Source organism: Alosa alosa, chromosome 16 (assembly GCF_017589495.1).
Source record: "Alosa alosa isolate M-15738 ecotype Scorff River chromosome 16, AALO_Geno_1.1, whole genome shotgun sequence".
Lineage (NCBI taxonomy): Eukaryota > Metazoa > Chordata > Actinopteri > Clupeiformes > Clupeidae > Alosa > Alosa alosa.
Window position 1 is genome coordinate 24,599,673 of NC_063204.1, and position 16,882 is coordinate 24,616,554.

The following is a 16,882-nucleotide window of genomic DNA, read 5'->3' on the forward strand; positions in this document are numbered from 1 at the left end:
TATCTTCATTTAATTTGCTTTAATACAACCCATACATATAACCCATAGGAAAGCAACAATATAACTGAGATGTTGAGATGCTCAAGCTCATCTGTTTCTTCTAAAGTGAAATAGGAGAAATAAGTAGTCAGTTCAAGTCAGGGTCAGTTTCAAGTCCAATTTCATCTCAAAATACCCAGTTTTTCCTCTCAATCTATGCATATTTCTTTGTATTTCTCCAAGGGGGGCTTTATGATTACAAAATGTATTTCTTGTGAGACAAAGAAAACACATTTTTGAGACAAAACATTTTCCTTTAGGAACCGATGATACTATCTGAACTGTTATTATGTACTGGATTTATTATACATTCTCTGAAAAAATAAAACATCATTGTCCATGGTCTGAATAATCAATTCTATAGTGGTCTGCTGAGAATAATTTATCTAACAGACATTTGCAAAAGAGCTTTATGTAGGTGACATTTAACACAGACTGGACTGTCTGTAGACATCTCTACCTCCCTTTATAAAGGAAATAGAGAACCTATCTTTCAGTCTGTATTTAGTTAAGGATGAGGATGACTTGAGCCATACACAGCTATGGCCTGTGACATGAACCCAGTTTGACCATCCGTAGTGCTGTCCATCTCTCTTTCTCACTTTATTTCTCTCTCCCTCCCTCTTTCTCTCTCTCTCCCTCCCTCTTTCTCTCTCTCTCTCTCCATCTCTCTGTATGGAGTAAAAGTACCTGTCAAGGTGCATCATTCTCAGGATGGGTAAGTGAGGATCTCTCCCTTGCTCTTGAAAATCGATGTGCAGCAAATAGACGCTGTTAATGGCTCTCAAACAATCGTTTCACAAGACAACAAACTTCCGGAAAAGTGTCAAAAGCTGTCAGGCCTGGGCCCCACTAACAACACAAACCCTCCAGCACCCGGTAACTCAGAGCAGCAGGAAGGCTGTGTTTGATCATTTAGGGGGGCTAACACCAAACACTTCCCTCTGCATGCTACTGCAAGGAAAACACATCCAGAAAAAATGAGGAACGAGGCAAGCTGAGGTAAAAAATATCTCGGAGAAAGAAAGATACTTATTTTATCTACCTTGAGCACATAGTGCAGCTCTATAGAAACCACCATACCTTTTTCCTTCCTAAAATATGCTCCTGTGCACAGAGGTCTGTCAGTATAGTGGTGGGCGGAGGAGAAAGGAATGAGAGAGAGAGAGAGAGAGAGAGAGAGAGAGACATTCCATCCTAAATAGGCAGGCATAGTTTCCATTCTCTGAGGTCTGTTGACAAGGATGGTGCATAACTGTCAGTGCAAACTTCAGCTACCACACACCTCTTCCAGGAGCCAGCCTGTATTTACCCACCCCAACAGCCTATCAACTCCTACAATCCAATATACTCAATCTCTTTACTTCAGACTTAAAACAAATGGTAGCCTACTCACTTTTAAGCTCTCACACACATCAAGGTAGATGTATTTAAAAGGCACAGATTTGAGCTGGATGATGTGGTGTGAAGTAGTGCAGAAAATACAATTGTGAAAACTGATGATGAATCAAAGTTTTAACAATCAACGTGAAGGGGGAAAAAAATACAATATCCGAGCTACCCAAGCATTTAACATACTCTACATCGAAGACACTGACACAGGGCCCTATTAGGCAAGATCATTACTCTGAAGGTCTGAAGCCATAATTTTTATCTCAGTGTGCCTTATCTGCCATTATCTCGTATCCTTTTTTATTAATTATTCATTACTTGCAGTAAACACCCTGAGAGGTAGCCTGAGCGTTCTGTCAGTGCAACTTGTACTTTGAACTGCCCTATTCAGATTAATTCTCCTCTGCTAATGGACATTAATCTATTTGTTGCTGTGTGTAAGTCTAACCAACTGACTTCCTCAGTGATGAAGCCATTTTCTGTAGCTTGCATAATAACAATAATAATAGTATCAGGGGCCAAGTGGAGATTGCAAGCTGTGTGGAAGCACCTAATTAACCATTTTCCTTCTCTTACGTAAATTCTGTTTCTTAAGTCCTATCATTCATGCTGACAGTGTTTTGGCCTGCCTGTCAGCTCAATAAGACTACGAGCTGCACAACATGCTCCATGCGGCCTCTGCTGAACATATGCTGCCATGATGCCAAGACTCTTACCGGCGTGTTACAGTATCTGATGGGTCATCAGGGAGACAATAGTTCTCAAGCTTTCACAGCGAATCCTAAACGTCTAAATATTCAGACAGAAAGACAGACATGATGCCAACAGACAGGATGGGATAGGACTCCGTAGGAGATATGAAGGACAGGTAAGGGATAATGGATGACATTGCATCACATTTGGGTAGCTGAAAATAGTCTATGCCAAGATGGCAATGCAGCCATGACACAAAGTTGAGTGGCTGGGACACCTCGAAGTGCATAATAAATATTTATATTTATTTCATATTTTTATAAAATAATATTATGTAAATTTTGATTTTTTTTACAACCTTCAATGCAGTGAAGTCTATTATCCCAATTGCACCACAGTTGCCATATGGCAATTCAATACACATGAGTTACATTTACATTTTGTCATTTAGCTGACGCTAGGAGTTACATGAGTTACACACAAACAGCACATGAGTTCAATCAAGCATTAGGCTATGCATACTCACAGGATACAATAGACTTATATAGCAGGAATTATGAGATGTAGGCTTGAGGAACAAGTGAAAACAATGCCGAATATAGAATATTAAACAGAGAAACACACTTTAGAACCCATCTAAATGAGTCTAGAGTTGGCATAGGTGACTGGACCTTTGCCAAAATTCAGTTTAAAAGAACATGAATGAGACTAGTGCAGAAGCAACAATGAATTAAGAAAAAGCATTGCACCCACAACATCAAATATTCAGAGAGAGAGAGTTTAAAAGTCTGACATTGGCATCAACATCTGAACTGATTCTAAAATCCAGTTTAAAAAAGGAAACAGTTGTCGAAGTGCTTCAAAGCAGGGATACAAATCAAAAATGGCAATTCCCATCGGATATCCAGAGCAGTTCCAATCTATACTCATTCAGAAGTCCTCCACAGATCAAAGTGGCCAACGTCACCAGTGAAACATCAGCAACCCGATGGTATTACAAGAATTTATCGAGACATCCGCTGGGGTGGGTGGCGGCGTGGGAGAGGGAGTGGGGGCGCAGGTGTGTATTACAATCAGCCAAGTGGTGATTTATGTGACAACAACCTGGATCCCCGCCGCTGGATCTGGTGTCACCCTCAATTATGCCCAACTCTGCTCGCCACCCCCCTCCCTCCGACACCCCATCCATTCACTGCGCCCAAACAAGACAGGCTCATTGATGCCCTTGAATATAAATGCCCCTGATTTAAATACCTCTGCATGCCCTGCGTCTCCCTCTCGCTGGCACGTCCCCTCGGCCTACACGGCTGCGGGGGAGGACAGGGATGTACAGAGAGGTCGGCCTATGGACAATGTTTGCGTTCAGAGACGTCCGCACTGTGTGGGCCGCACACTGTATGCCTGCTGGGGTCCCTGACCGTGCTCGCTCAATGTTCTCTCTTTTCATCTCAATGGACACAGTGTGTCTGATCCCCTGAATATATCACTCTGACATAGACAAGAGGAGACTGAGAGGGGTTATGAGGATGAGAGGCAGTGTTAGACTTATCTAACGTTCAATCTGTTTCTGGTTTATTCTCTGGTTCTCTTGTGCTTCCCAGACGTGCTGCTGTCGTGTCTGAAAATATTCCCACAGCGGCAGTCTCATGCCAAAACATTACTTTACCTTTCCAAATGTTACTTTAACTTTTACTTGAATTTCTTAATTACTGTATTTCTGCAAACTCAAAGCTGCTGTGAGACTGCTGTTGTCCCTACTGTGAGGAAGAGAAGCCTGTGCGAGCTCTCAGTGTTTTTATAAGGGCAGCATCAGACATTTGCAGAGATGGTCCTCCCACTCTGTGCAGGGGCAGACGCAAGTGGACAGAATGGGAAAGGTCAGCGATGTTCAATTAACACAGAGTGTCAGGTGCGATCTTTTAGCGCCGACTGCTCCTTTAGCACTCACACAGACAAATACCTCCTGACACGCAGAAATCTCTACCTAACAACATACACGTGTGGGACACACAGGAAGACAAAGGGAATAGAGATAGAAAGAGAGAAAGACAGAGAGAGAAAGAAAGAAAGAATGAAAGAGCAACAGAGGAATAAACAAGAATAAGCAAGAGAGTGATACATAGACATATAGATAGATAGATAGATAGATAGATAGATAGATAGATAGAGAGAAAGAGAGATAGATAGACATAAAGACTGAATTAAGGAGAGGGGGTGAAACAGCATTATGAAATGGAGAGAGAGAGAGAGGAAATGAAAGAGCATAGGGAAATGGAGAGAGAGAGAGTGGAAGAGTGACAGAGCATGACACTACAGATCATTGGCATGAGCAAAAGAAAACAGGTTGTTCTTTCCCAATTTGTTCCAGAAATTTCTCCCGTGAAAACTGGAACAGAATAGGGCCTGTCCATACTCCTAAGCACCAGCACCTCCTAAGGTGACCACGAACAGGGACTCCAGCTCTGGGGCAAACAAACAGGCGCACAAAGCAGGGGGCACAATGGGCTGTTTGTCATCGAGGTGGGCAACAGGAGAATGGGCAACAGACTGGGCAACCAAACGGGCAGCAGAGTGCACACTAACAGCCAGCCATGGCAGAAGACTGCTGGCAGACACTGGAAAGGCGGGTACCAGCGATACACCCACTGTGTACTCAAATTCTCCTGTGCTGATGCCAGCTTCCTGGTCTAAAAGCACATTTCCTGAGCCAGGCACCGAGAGACCATCCTTATTCGAGCAACACAGAAGAAAGACAAACACACACACACACACACACACTCTCTCTCTTTATCCACAGAGCTAAAGCGACTGTGGAAGGAGATAATGTGGTACATGCAAGGAATTGCAATTAGGTTTAAATGCTCTTTGCTTTCACTCAGAAACCACACAGCCAGTGGCTATACATGCAACATTATGTTGCCTTGCAGTGGTGGAAACAACAATGTAAATTACATTACTGTATAAACGTCCCTACAAGGGAATCACACCCAATTTGAATCCACACAAACCAAATTGTATAACCAACACCTATCATTTCAATTAGGTTCATATTCTGATTTAGGAAAGTGCTGGTGTCCTGACTTCTGCTCTTTTGTAAGAATACCAACTAGGGCTGCAACTGATGATTATTTTCATAGTCGATTAATCTGCTGATTATCTTTTTGATCGATAAAATATCAGAAAATCATACAAAAATGTTGATCAGTGTTTCCTAAAGCCCAGGATTATGTCCTGGATTAAGTTTAAGAAGCTGTAATCAGAGAATGTGTATGTATTTTCCTTGAAAGATTACTAAAACTTGTTGACAACTAATCAATTCACTAATTCATTGTTGCAGCCCTAATATCAAAGTAATTTAAATGCCTTGAGATGCCATGTGAACTTGATCTCTCTAAACTGTCACAAAGCCAGGGTACAGTGTGCAAATAGACAGGTCACTTACTGAACCTGACCTATGATGGCAAAACAGGGCAGTAAATCCTCATTAAAACACAACTAGACTAGCTAGCTTTCGGCACACTTCCCACCAGCACAGCACGAAGCCAGAGAAGGCAGTGTATCTTTGGAAAGTCTTTGGCCATTAACATCCTTCATTAGTCTGCCCAGGATGAATGGGGGTAATTGTTGGAGCCTGCTGTAACAAACTGACAGATATTACAGCTGGGGAGAAATCTGATCACTGGCAGATTCTCCCAATTCTATTTTCTTCCCCCTGGCTGCGGAAGAAAATAGAATTAGGAGAATGGCTGCGGAAGCGATAACATTGTTTAGCCACTGCTTCACTCGGGGAGAAAAATTCTTATTACAATCGAGGTGAGAGACACAGAGAATATAACACTGCAGAGCCCCCGAAAACACATTTATCTCTTTGTGGTAGTGTGTGTGTGTGTGTGTGTGTGTGTGTTGCTGTCCACCTCCTTGTTCACCAATGTAACATGGATCATTTCTGTGCGCTTAGGTGTCAGCGTCGCTGCCGGCAAACACAAACAAGCCCTTGAGGATCGTTTTGCAGTGTTTTATGTTGCCACTTATTGGTGGGCTAGCCAGTAATCCCTGAAAAGAATTTCGGCGATGGATTAGTGTTGTCTCCCCCTCCTCTCCTCACAGCCTCGTGTTTAACTTTGAGCTTTCCCTCCTTCAGCTTCAGACACAAGTCTATGAACTTGATCAAGAGTGTGTTTGAGCTAGCGTCTCTAGCAAACGTCTCCTTTCTTCAATAACTTGCAAGTAAAGGCCATCCGGTACTCTTTAGGCCATAAGGCACTTATTGCTAATCTTACTGCTTAGGGATATTTTAGCCATGGTTGCATTTTAAATGCACTTCACTAGCTCAACAAAGTGCTATGAACACCAAAGTTACAGGTTTGATAACCATGGATGATGCATATGGTGAAAATACACTATCTACTGTACTCTATTCTGTTAGATAAAGGAGTAACAAGAAGTGCATTTGGAGAGTGCAGACCTCCACCAAGGTCAAAAGCTGTATCTCACAATATCAGAGAAGGACTCCCTGTGCGTCAGAGCTGATCCATAATTTAATTGAATCCATGCTACACCTTTTCACCAAGTTTCAAGTAAGAAAACATAACCTTGACGAAGGTAATAAAAACGTTTTCACTTTCTTATACAGTATCTACTATCTTTCAGAGCAGAATGGGCACATGCAGTGGCTAACACACTTCTCCCCAGTAAGATCCACAATATCAATGTTCACAGAGTGGAGAGAAGGTGCTACACATGCTACGTTGGTGTCGCATTCGCACTTCATGGGAAAAGTGCTGTATGTGTGAACAAGACTCACTAAGATGGAGTCTGTATGGCCTGTTCAGAGAGTCGAAAACTCACACTGGAAACCCTGCAGTGAGCCACGTAAAAAATATCTTTATAGCTAGAGGTTTTTATCATGAGCAAGATGTTAAACATTTCAATCTGCTGGGATGTAAAAATGATGCTTGGGTGATGCTTTGCACAGCCAAAGGCTACCTCATATTCCAAAACTCAGGATCCGTTAAAAAAATATTTTTCATTGATCATTTGAACCGCATTCACCAGGTCTCTTTATTTCAGTCCATATCTCTACTACTGTGAGTCAAAAGTCTCTTTTTATAGAGTGACTGTGAGCAGAGCTTTATTGCTTGCCTGGATCGAAAGGCCACTAAAAACATACAGTGTGAGAACAATACAATTACACACTGATACAGAAATAACCGGCAAGCTCTATAGTCATTTCAAATTCTATTATCAGCTCAGTCAACCACTTATTTTCCAATTTTGGAAAATGAATTATAAATCGAAATAAAAAAGGTCATTGTTTATCTTACCCATGTCACTTCACGGTTGACATAATTAAAAGCTGATTGCATTAGGATTGGTTCATACTACCAGCCTTTTGATTAAATTCTTATTTACTGGCTGACTACACAAGTATGACGAAAGCTTGAAGATACCATAGAGGTCCGCATACATTGCATGAAAGACCCGTCTTTGCTTTGTATGTAAACAACAAGCAAAAACACACAACGTCAATCAATAAACACGCCTAGCTTGCTCAGTGTAATCCTTCCAGAGACAAATGTTGTTCAAATGTTATTCTGTGAATCCTCTGTGCATTTTTATGAATCCATTTTAGGGCCATGGAAATGTAAAAAGATCTAGTAGGCTACCTAGGAGAGACAAAATATGATGCAGTTTTGTCTTGCCTTCAGAATTTCATCTCAACTTTAAACACAAACTGTAAACTACCCATCACAACTTCAGCTAGACCTCAAACAGGATGCCTTTGTTTTTGTTGTGTGTGCACAGTCCCAGTAAAGGCCAAGTCTCATCACTCACTCACCCACACACACACGCACAGTGGAGAGAGCATTCAACATGGCTGTCACGTCTGCTGCCTCAGAAGTGTCCTTGTAAGAGGCTGAACCCTGTTCAAAGACAGGAGAGCCAGAGAGGTGTAAGAGTGACACTGGCACCGAGCTGGGAGTTAACTAAGCACTGACCTCTAGCATTAGTCTTATACATCTGTTGCTGATATGAGAGAGAGTAAATTTATGTGAAAGTGTGTGCTTGGCCAAAGGGGGGGGTGGGGGACTGGTCCAAAAGAGACTTGAAGTAATCCCTAAACTAATGCTACAAGACACACCCAATCCTTTGCTGAAAACTTGAGTTGTTTCTTTGTTTCCCCTTGGAAATGTTCTAATAAAGACTTTTCCCAAATAACTTCTTTGTCATGAAAATCCTGCCGCTGGGAGTTCAATACAGAAGGGCCATTCACCAGAGAATTAATCTGATTTAGTCAGCTATACTTATACAACAGCACAAGATCCTTTAGTGGAAATATGGTTTTACGGTGCAATGATATGGGTGATTCATTCCTCTTACATAAGTTAAATGACCCCTTAATGAACTACTTTTAACCACACCTGAATAGACAACTAATGCTTCAAACTTTATATTTCCATGGTTAATAGAGTGACAGCGAAGGGGATGGCTCACACATTACACACTTCAAGGACAATTTAGAGGAATGTGCTGCGCTGCTAGAGTTATGATGCCCTAAAAGTAATCCACCTCAGCCAAAAGGCTACAGCATGATTTCAAACTAAGCTAAATATAAGTGCATGCCGCCAATGGGTTAAGCATAAGCTGGACCAGATCCAGGCCAAAGTCACATGCTCATTGGGTCCTAGCTAGTGAACCAGACCACAAACAAACAGGGACAACCACCTCCTGTTATAGGTCATTTCACCACACTTTTGACACCTCAACCTTCATTTTAATTGGGTTATTTCCAGTTTACACAGTCATTTCTGTTTATGTACCCCTCCCCCCCAACCCACCCTCCCCCCACAAAAATCCTCTTGTCTCATTAGTGCTTCACTGTTCAGAACAGAATTTTGCCACTTTGATTAGGCCTGCATAGCACAGGCGTTTGTTCTCACTTTGATTGGTCAACTCTCCCTTTCTGACATTTATGAACCACATAGAAATGCTGCCTCCGATTGCATGGAGACCATCAGGAGCATGTGGCTATCCGTATGAATGCGACACCTCCTTTCGAACTGAAAATAAACAAACTGGGACCTTTTGTCACCTGTGTTTTAATAGGAAGACAATTTTGGCAACACCACACCTGATCACACTTTTGTACTGAACTTATACCTTGTCTTTGTCTCTCTGTTCCTGAATTGGGAGTTGGAACATCTCAATACATGCCAAGAATACATGCTCTAAGCAGCTGCCTGTGAGGACTGTATGTCCTTTTCTACATTCCTCATCATTGCTCTCTGTCTCCCCTGCCATGAAGCTCTGGTCTGCTGCAGAGGCTCTCCTGTGAGGTGTCTCTGGATGTGGAAGAAACATCACGACACAGAGGCCTAGAGTGCAGAGCTCTGGCCCCAGCCTGAGAGTGATGGAGAAAGAGAGAGAGAGAGAGAGAGAGAGAATGAGAGAGAGAGAGAGAGAGAGATGGAGAGCTCTGTGGGCGGGCTTGTTTATTTATTTATGGCCTCCAATGTTTTATTTAATGCCTAAAAGTCACTTAATTTCTTCACTGCACTCTTGTCGTCGAACACACTCACGAACACACACACACACACACACACACACACAGCAGATTAATTTAATGTTTGCTGTTCTGCCGTTGCAAACACGAGAGATGTAAACAGGTGAGCACATTCATTTTGGTGCACTGCCCATTTACAACAGTGGAAACGCAGAAGTTACATTTGCTTGGTCTGATGAAATAAACCCAGTGTTTCCCATACATTGACTTATTTGTGGCGGCCCACCACAATATCAACATTGACCACCACTCAATGATTTTCCAGGTTGTACTAAATTGTGCTTAAATCTGGTTAGCATCATAACCAAGGTGTGCTAATTTGTTAAAAGCTGTTGCATTCAAGTTAATTCTGCAAACCAACCACCACAAATTGAATTAAATTCTCTGGGAAACACTGAAACCCTTGTAATTTTTAACAGTCACTCATATCAGCACATCAGAGGAAAATAACTGGAGAAGACACGGGGAGAAAGAGTAAGGATGAGGGAGTGAAAGGTAGAGAGGTTCACTAAAGGAGTCAGAGCTAAATTAAGCAATGGCAACAACTATCCCTTTTCAATTAGCTTAATGCCTAATTGCCAGCAGGCCTACATTACACCGTATTCTATAATTAGCTAAAGAGTGAGTCAAGTTTGCTTCTGTCACAAAACAAGCACTGGCTAACAACTTCCCAGGCACTGCATAACTCACCGGGTTGTGAGCCTACAAGCAGACAATGTCCTTGCATTATTCAATGGGTGTGGAAGAGCTGCAGGAAGGAGAGGCCTGAACTCCTCAGCACGCTGGAGCCAGATAAATCAGAGGAAAGCAGGAGAGTCCTGTCCTGAAACACGCAAACCGCTGAACAGGCCATTGCTTTAGGAGTGTTTGGAGCAATTGGCGCAAATCAGTCAGGTTATAACACTCTAAGAGGTGTGAAAACAATCTAAGCTTTTTTTGCCTTGGCCTTCAAAGACAGCACTGGAATTGCACATCCAGTGGACCACATTGCATTGGCATTGCATTATCAGCTCTATCATACATTAGTGCCCTGCAGCCATCTGAAATAATCATTACCATTAGGTCCACAGATATGGCTGCTTCAGTTATGGGACTATCTGGGCAGATGGTGATGTTTATGCTTGTTGGATTGCACGGTTGGAATAAACAGTCTTGGCAAGAGGTCAGTTATATTGTGCAAAACAGTCATAAGCTTCATCTTGATTTTTTATTCACGTAATATTGCATATAGTATGCCCATAAAAGCTCATTCACATGCTAATTGAACTGTCTTGTCCTTTTCATTTCCGGTAGGCTAGAAATCGTCTAACATTAAGGTAACGCACGTTCTTCCAAACAAAGAGTTCCCAGGATGTACTGAACCGTTAAGTTTTTTTGTGTGTGTGATTCTTCTCATTCTTTTCATATCAACGTAGACTATACTAACCTGATCGCATAACAGAACTACATTAAGCTTAAGATGTATAATTCGCAGTTTACAGTAAAATGCCTTGAGTTATACTTTGATTAATAGTAAGGAGACAAAGGACAATTGCACAAGAGAGATAGCTACTGTACGCCTGCCTTCGCTTACAAGGATGTGATGTGATGAGCACCATTAGCGATAGAAATCTAGAGAGATACCACTCAAAGTGAGTATTGTCTTTTAACTACAGTCCATCTTCAGGGTGAAACTGTATTGTCTGACATCCTATTGTGTTAGTTGCTCAGGACACTTACAAAGATCCCGCTGGGTGGGTGCAGGTTGCTGAAAACAACAAACGGCTCACCTCTAAAACAAACCCCAACGTCAGGACAATTCCAAGTAGTTGGTTTCCCATCTTTCCTTGCATTAGCGACTGAGCACAAATGTAGTTTCTCAATCACGATATCAGTTTCATGCCACGGTAGGTTTATAAACACAGTCAGCGGGACAAGCAGCTCTCCTCATAATTCGTTGTTAATAGCCGCCACAAATATCCAGCAGTGCGAGTGCTTGCCTGCCTAGTCCGCTTTCGATGCGGGATAGCACCCTGTCTGACGTGGACCGCGTCTTTGTTAAAGTCCTTTGTAGATTGGTATCTTCGCCAAAAAAGACGTTCGTAACGAGATGAACATGCTCTTTTTCTAGACACAAAGCCTCATGAAGTCAAAAGCTTGCCGTCAGGACACAGAGAGAAGACGGTACAGGAAATGTAATCCACGCCCCTTTTTCAGTTAGCTCGCTAAGATGACAGTCTAGGAAAGTAGCTGTATCAGGTCAAGTCAGGTTGGAAGGCTGAACGGCCCATCTCAAAACTTGCAGCTAGCACACAGCACTACATTAGGCTACCACAACCCTATTTAGATTTTTATTTGTAAATCTAGACGTTATGTCAATATTGTCCCATAAAATAGCCTATTAAATTGAAATGTCAGTAGTAGACAATAGTCTACAATTAGACCAATGGAAACTGAAGGAAATCACTACAAGCACTCAAGTCAGTCAAAATGAAATGATCTGTGGGAATATAATAGAATAGAATAGGCTTAGCACAGCCCATTTGGAGGAACAAGTAGCCTACTTGTGCACTTGAATGTGTGTTCGTCTTAATATAGGCCTACTTTTATTTGCCAAAAGGATTAAATTGTCTTGATGATTTTATTCACTGGTTTGTCTTGGAGAGTACACCTAATTAATCTATTATAACAAATATTAGTTCATATTGATAGGCCAACTAATGTTTCATACACTAGCTTTACTGTGCTGAAATGATAAACAAAGTAGACTACCAGAGGGGGGTGGGGTGGACATCCCCCACCCTGGCCTGTAAATGTTTCCATAGCAGCAGCAGCATATCATCAACATAGAGTGAGAAAGTGATGAAGATAGGAAAGTGGAAAAGAGAAATGGAAACAAGCGGGTCAGGAGAGAGAGGGAAGCTGTGAAATAGAGAAAATGAACAAGAGATGAGTCTGGAAGAGGAGTCCAGGCACAATGGGCAGAGAGACAAAAACAAAAGGAAAACCACGGGGAGAAATAAAGAGGGACTGTTCGGTGTCTTGGTGCCGTGTTCTCATTAATTGGCCCGCTGTTACAATGACGGACCACTAACGAGATGCGATAATTTGCACTGATGAATGAGTAGCCCAGCTTTTCCATCACCTGACTGCACTTCACTCGTCTCGGGCCGAGACAGGCCGAAAGGGAGAGCAAGCGCCAAGGCAACAATGGCGGGGCCCAATTAGTTTTCCCTGATCTGAGGAGCTCGCCCTAAATATCTTCAGCGTTTGTGACAGCCCAGGCAGCCAGAGAGCGCTCGCACGAACATGAACGCAAGGATCCGCAGCAGACAACCTAGAATAATGCCACCGGGAGGGTAGATGCTAGCATGTCTCATGCCCACGCACCAAACGGGCTTGGCAATGGATGCAATTTAACCTGGCAAGGGCATGTCGGCTTCGATGACATGGTGGCCATGGCAGTGAGATGTGGAGGCGTCGCGCAGAGAGACAGACGAGAGAAGAGACACACGCCCCTTGTCAGACCTCTGTTATGAATGTAAACTGAGATTGAGAGTCATTGCAGAGAACATATGGGAACCAAAAAGCAGGTCCTCACAAACACACTGCAACACATCTGGACTGCATGAAGATAAACACCACACATTTTAGTTTCTGTTTTTTTTTTTGTTTTGGTTGTTGTGGTTGTTGTTGTAGTTGCTGGAAGGTCATGTCGGGACAAATATTGGGACAATATTTTTCCTGAATGCATCACGCAGCTCACATCAAGACATCCGTCCTGCATCTAACAGCACATGGCCTCTCGCAAATGGAGCTGAATCCATGAGCAGACTAACCTGACTCTCGCCAGATGAATTTCGTTCCGCCTAGCTCCACTCATTCATCTGGGAATGATCCATTGGAGAGATGTTTCAGAAGGCTGGGCCTTATCAAAAATCCTTGCATATGATTGGATAAGCCACTTGTCCGCCATCTATTGACGTGATACTTCAACCACTCACATCGAAGCCAACCCGTGACGCTGAGAACAGTCTCACAGTCGCTTCTACGCTACGTCACAACTCCCGCCCTGCGTCCTGATTGGCTCTACCATAAAATCTGGTGCCGAAATCACTCTCAACGGAAGCGATCCCAGATGGATGTGAGTGGAGCTAGGCTGAACGAAATTCATCTGGCGAGAGTCAGGTTATGAGCAGACTGCCTCACCATTACAAAAGGCGTTTTTTTATCGCATCCATGTGTATCTCCCTCCATAAGTGTCCTCTTTGCCATGTGGGTAATTGTTACTTATTTGTCTCCTCTGTCTGATATTACTGCTCTAAAGACCTCTAATGGATCTAGTGGAAACGTATGTGTCATATGAGCCCATGCCCAATAAAAGCTGCCAACCATCTTGGAAAGGACACTTTATTTCACACTTGTTTAGCATTTATATGTATCCTTGGAGGTCTTTAAATGGTTCTGATCAATATTTGTTTAGGAAATGAATATATTTATAAAGATGCTCAAGGGCAGCAGAGGTATCCACAGCAATGGGATACCATTGAAAACGGGAGTGTTGACAGGTATGGTCCCTATGTTAAAAGTGCATCTCTTGCATGTGCACTAATAAATAGTGACTTGCTCCCCATTTTTGCATATGAAGTATTTTGACCTTGTGAATGCATCAGCGGTCCGATGTACTAGAGTTCTCTAGTTTTTCATTTTGAGAAGTTCCGGAGACACCAATATCCTCACAGGAGGTGGGTTGTGCAAGACCTGGTGTACGGGATCAGGTTTTAACTTTAGTCAGCCCGGCATTTAAAGGCATCCTTAACAAGATTCGTTCTCGGGGTCCCCCTACAGTTGAGAAGCGCAATAATAAACTAACTATGTGTCTTTTGCAAAGTATGAACATAACTCCGATATTATAGGGGGAATGCACCGTAGTAGTCTGTAGAAAAAGATCTCCGAATTCCTGTAGCTAGCAGCTCTTTTTCGATTAAATTTCGGAGGGGGGTTTAGTTTACTACCCAAAACTAGAAAGTCAGTAATCACCTACCGAGGGCTGCTCAGACAATGGCAGAAGTACCGTTCGTCATTTTATGAGGTTATATGCCATCAAAATGATTTCGGAAATGTTATGTTAAAGGTACACTATGCAAGAACTGATGGTTCTACAACACTTTCTGGGTCGTTTGGTGGGTGCTTAGTCTCCCCCTATCGCTTCTCCGCGGAAAAACCGAATATGCAACTTTCTGTTCCCGGTCCGAGGAAATCCGGATGTGACTCAGCGGAAGTATCCAATCACGCCTCGAAAATGTAGTCAGATTGTAGTTTCGAAGAAGACTGCAAAACGGATGCCGAACAATGTGTTTGCTCGACCGTTTTATTGTGAGCCCTGTATGTGTTTAGCTTGGTTTCTTGATGGCTAGCTCGGTAGCTAGTGGGGGTTTAACATAGCAGTCACTTGCTACCGAAGCTGCAGGGGGAGCTGTGTCGTGAAAAAAGCAAGCCCAAATCCGGCGAAAATCCAGAAACAGCGAAGGAATAACCAGACCTGCATAGGGCTTCTTTAATACAACCTTTACGAAGCCAAACGGCGAATCGTTCAACTAGCATAGCCATACAGCATAACCGCAGCGAGTCACTAACGAGAGAACTAGCCATGCAACTTCAAGAATAGTCGACCTGAAGACGTCTCGCGAGAATTGTGAAACATTACCTTGTCAGTACCTTTGGAGATAGTTTTTGCCTGTTGTTAATCCTTCACCTCCACAACAAAAGCATTTTCATTGTGTACAGGGGGAATAAGCCACGAGAAGAATGCAAAATACCTATGATGAAAAAACACTCAATGTATAAGTATATATACTCTTTTGATCCCGTGAGGGAAATTTGGTCTCTGCATTTATTCCAATCCGTGAATTAGTGAAACACACTCAGCACACAGTGAACACACAGTGAGGTGAAGCACACACTAATCCCGGCGCAGTGAGCTGCCTGCAACAACAGCGGCGCTCGGGGAGCAGTGAGGGGTTGGGTGCTTTGCTCAAGGGCACTTCAGCCGTGGTCTACTGGTCGGGGTTCAAACCGGCAACACTCCGGCTACAAGTCCGAAGCGCTAACCTAGGCCACGGCATTCAACAGACTCTTTCTTATTCTTTCATTTTCTAAATATGGACAAGATAACTTATCTAAAAGCTTTTGCCATGACAACCTTTGGAGCAGCCGTGGCCCACTGGTTAGCACTCTGGACCTGTAACTGGAGGGTTGCCGGTTTGAGCCCCAACCAGTGTGAATGGCTGAAGTGCCCTTGAGCAAGGCACCTAAACCCTCACTGCTCCCCGAGCGCTGCTGTTGTTGCAGGTTAGTTTGTGCTTCACCTCACTGTGTGTTCACTGTGTGCCGAGTGTGTTTCACTAATTCACGGATTGGGATAAATGCAGAGACCAAATTTCCCTCACGGGATCAAAAAAGTATATGTACTTATACTTATACTTGGAAGGGGTCCAAGTGGTTTGCAATGAGAGCCTTTTCATTTGAAGCCCGGGGCTATTTATTTACTACCCCTAATTTGGATATGATCTTGTCAGCATGGTGGTCCACTTTACAATTTAAACAGACCAACATAACTGCGGAGAAATATACTGTACCAATACCTTGCCAAATGTTTTCCACTTCCCTTTCTGCTTACTTAGGGTGGGAGTTTGGCGGAGGGGGTCATGCCCCCAATCTTACAACCAAATTTTAATGAATAATGAATTTAATGATAATCAAAGCTATGTGTGTCTGGATTTACAACAGATATTTTTGATATGATGAGAATTAATTATACTTCTCAGTATATAAAGAAAAATACACACTAAGCACAATTATGTATTTTATAGATGTAAAATTAGTAGAGTGCATTTAAATTAGCATAAATCTATCAATACACAACCCAGAAATGTTGTTGGCCTAATCAACAGCACAGGCTGTATGCAAAGTCATCATGCTGTGGAACTTAAAAACTCTAAATTCCCATCTCCAGCACTGATTAATGTTGTTCTTGTCTAAATTGCTCTGAACAACGGGACCATATGGGATCCCAGTGTTTTACTGCAAAGCTCAATGAAACAGAACGGTGCAGAGAGCAACACACCTCCAAACACTCCTATAGTCAAATGAACACAAATAGCATGTCCAAAGCTATCGGGATGGGGAGAGCACTAAAAGCTGCTAATCTGTATG

General features: G+C 42.7%; 1 protein-coding gene across 2 annotated transcripts in view; it reads right to left on the reverse strand.

Moving 5' to 3' along the window:
• The window catches only part of vopp1 (VOPP1 WW domain binding protein), a 48,907-nt gene extending 37,041 nt beyond the window's left edge, over positions 1–11,866 (reverse strand). For both annotated transcript variants that reach the window (XM_048267149.1, XM_048267148.1), the window contains exon 1: positions 11,458–11,866. In XM_048267149.1, the coding sequence (XP_048123106.1) occupies positions 11,458–11,520 (63 nt within the window). In that variant the 5' untranslated portion in view covers positions 11,521–11,866. The remainder of the gene's footprint in view (positions 1–11,457) is intronic.
• Positions 11,867–16,882: the final 5,016 nt, after the last annotated feature.